The sequence below is a fragment of the Belonocnema kinseyi genome, chromosome 6 (genome assembly GCF_010883055.1).
Source record: "Belonocnema kinseyi isolate 2016_QV_RU_SX_M_011 chromosome 6, B_treatae_v1, whole genome shotgun sequence".
Lineage (NCBI taxonomy): Eukaryota > Metazoa > Arthropoda > Insecta > Hymenoptera > Cynipidae > Belonocnema > Belonocnema kinseyi.
The window spans coordinates 63329387-63332374 of NC_046662.1; the positions used below are offsets into that span (position 1 = coordinate 63329387).

The 2988-nt window shown below is 33.0% G+C and overlaps 2 protein-coding genes across 4 annotated transcripts in view; one reads left to right on the forward strand and one right to left on the reverse strand.

Moving 5' to 3' along the window:
• Window positions 1-1876, forward strand: part of LOC117174125 — a 3679-nt gene extending 1803 nt beyond the window's left edge. Inside the window, exon 2 of the mRNA XM_033362909.1 lies at window positions 1181-1876. Within this exon, the coding sequence (XP_033218800.1) occupies window positions 1181-1713 (533 nt within the window). The 3' untranslated portion in view covers window positions 1714-1876. The remainder of the gene's footprint in view (window positions 1-1180) is intronic.
• LOC117174124 (ELKS/Rab6-interacting/CAST family member 1) overlaps window positions 1-2988 on the reverse strand; it is a 210853-nt gene that overhangs the window by 80683 nt on the left and 127182 nt on the right. Inside the window, exon 1 of one of the 3 annotated variants that reach the window (XM_033362906.1) lies at window positions 1179-1273. The exons of the other annotated variants lie outside the window; for them this stretch is intronic. The gene's annotated coding sequence lies outside the window, so the exon portion shown is untranslated. Of the gene's footprint in view, window positions 1-1178; window positions 1274-2988 lie in introns of those variants that run through there. 3 annotated transcript variants of the gene reach the window in all.

Consider the following 2988-nt stretch of genomic DNA (forward strand, 5'->3'; position numbering starts at 1 on the left):
GGCGCATACTTTGAATAAAATATTTGTTATCATTCTCTTGAAATAAATGTGTTTTTTTCTTGAAAAAATACCGGTTTCATATGTATACACCTGGTATAACACAGGCCGACAAAGAAAAAACCTAGAAAGACGACCATTCCTACCCAAAGGTTTTTGGTGCGCTGAATCCATATCTGGCCTCAGGAATGTTCCATCACTCTAGGTTTCCGAGAAATCCTAACCTAAAAGTGCAAAAAACATGGTTTCTTGCTATATTCAAGAATTTTTCTCAACGTGAGTAAATTTTTTTCTAAAAACCAATGACGGTATTGGAAACTACTACTCTTACACTTCAAAACCCTATTATCTTTTTCGTAATATCTTTATTTTTGACGGAGATATCATTCATTGAAGTTTATTACTTTATGATCCTACAATTTGAAATACTAAAATTGGGCACTTTGGGAAATCGAAACAATTGTCTGGAAAATGATTTAATTTGATTTTAATAGTAAAAATATAGATTTGGAATTAATCTCAGTTTGGCTCTACCCACAAAACCACCCCTCATTAGGGGTTGAAAAATATAAAAAAAATTATCTCCGCTTCTTATGAAATTTTCTACCTTTATTCTGGATGTGTACACCTGCAGGTCACTTTTAGGTTAGGATATCTCGGAAACTTAGGGTAATGGAACATTTCTGAGGCCAGATTTGGATTCAGTGCACCAAAAACCTTCGGGTAGTTATGGTCGTCTTTCTAGGTTTTTCCGGTTTTGAAATTTTGTCGGCCTGTGTAATTTTTTTTTGCTTTTTTCATAAACATTAAAATTTAGGACCAGACCCATCTTTTTAAGTGCTTATTATTTATTATACCAATATTTCAACTCGATGTAGCGCTGTTTGTAAAAATAAGTTCGGAAATAAAAAAAAAAGTGTTTTTAAGGTAGGAATCTAGTCACGTGTCACACCCGTCACATGGCCTTAAACCATGAATGTATTTTGAACAACATCAGTATTCTGGATTTGAAACGATTTGATTGAACCACGGAAGACCTGCGCGGCGTTGGTGGAGGGGAGGGGGGGGGCAATGTTCGGGAGCCGAGTGTTATGCATGAAATTTTTTTTACGTTGTCCCAATAATGGTCGATTTACCTTACTATATAATAAAGGACTGCAGCCATTTTAATTTCTGCTTACAGAGTTAGGATGTTCAGCAAGTTCTTCTCACGGAGACCAATCTCAACCTCCTGGAGGACCTCCTTCGAATAGACCTGCTTCCTCTTCTAATCGTCCTTCCTCTCCTAATAGTTCTTCCTCTTCCTCTCATGGTGGCTCTTCCTCTCATGGTGGCTCTTCCTCTTCTAATCCTTTTGGACCTGATATCCAAATACGTTCCATGCATGAGCTTAATCTCCCGCCAATAGACTTTCCCAGTGGTATGTATTATGCATATCTTGGATTAAATTCAGTAAATGGTCGCTGGGTATACCTAGATGACGAGAATGAAGAAATACATCGATTCGATCCGCTCACCGGACTGAGAGAAACTTTTGGGTATATTGATCGAGTACGGGTAAATAATTACGTTTCTGGAATATATCGTAAAAAAGGGGGTCCAAGAGTTAAAATCAATATGAAAAACCTGAAAGAATATACAATCATGACCTCGAATGAGATGAGTCACAGTCCTATAAACTATCGCATAATAGGTGAATTTAAAGTGCAAAAATAAGTGCGTGACTGTATCAATACGTATCATACAACTTACTTAAAAAATCAAGTACATTGCGAAAAATTTGAATCAGTTTCTTTTTGTGAACCAAATAATTAAAACGTTGTAGGATAATTTTCTGACTATTAACTACAAATTAAAATGAATTCGACGTTTGTATAGATTTTGTCAGGTGTTAATGTGCTAAATAAAAGAATTCTTCATAACATCCCTCATTGTATATTTTTTTATCCCATCCCTTATTTTCATCACATATATTATTTTAATATTAATTATATAATAATTCGTCTTATACACCGTAAAATAAAACGAGTCTTGAAAAATCCATTCGATAGTTTTAGTACTAATTACGTGGTGATAATTTTTGTTTAATTCGTCATGCATTTGTGACTGAAAATATATTTATAGAAATCCACTTCCCTATTTAAGTTGTGCGAAAAATTGTTTGAACATTTTTTTTCATTAATTCTCTATTTTTATCATAGTATAATCGACAGCTATTTTAGTCTATATGCACTTTGAAAAAAAACTACATAATAAAATTTGCAAAGAGAAAGTTAATTTTTGCCTGAATCGGTTTTAAATCAGGGAGGTCGTAAACTTAATATCGCAGAATCTCTCAAGGACGAAATATCTTGTTTTAAGAGGAAATTATGCACTACGTGTTTTTTTTGGACTGCGAAAAATACTACTTTGGACAAAGCTATGCGCATTTGAATTTAGTTAAATTCTAAGTTTATAAAATCGAATTAATGTTTTGTTGGTGAAGAAGGGGGGGGGGGGTTAGAGAACACCTTATGGTGAAATGGGGAAAGGGAGGAGTAAATATTTAACATAAAATCCTTACAGAATAATTTGTGGCTGACCCCTAAACAAATTCAAAGAAGTATTTGAAAGTACGTTTCTTAAACCAACATAAGCTAAAAAAGAAAAATGTTGTTGCACAATTCTTTTTAACTTTAAGTTGATTTAAATAACGTACTTTCAAATATTAAACACAAACATTAAGCTTTTGCCATTCTCAAAATTTCAATCCTTGGTCAACAACAAAAAATCAAATAAGGATTTTAAACTGACTAGACCGTTTAAAAAATCGAAGAAAATGTGCTTTGGGCTACTCATAAAAGGTTATATTATATGCAAAATTTTGAGGGGGAGAATGTATTTAAATGTTTTGTATGTTACAAAGTATTATTTTTAAAACAATTAGTAATTTTGTAGATTTATCGGAAATCAGAAAAGTTGCAAAATTTAGTTAAAATATACGTTCTTTCT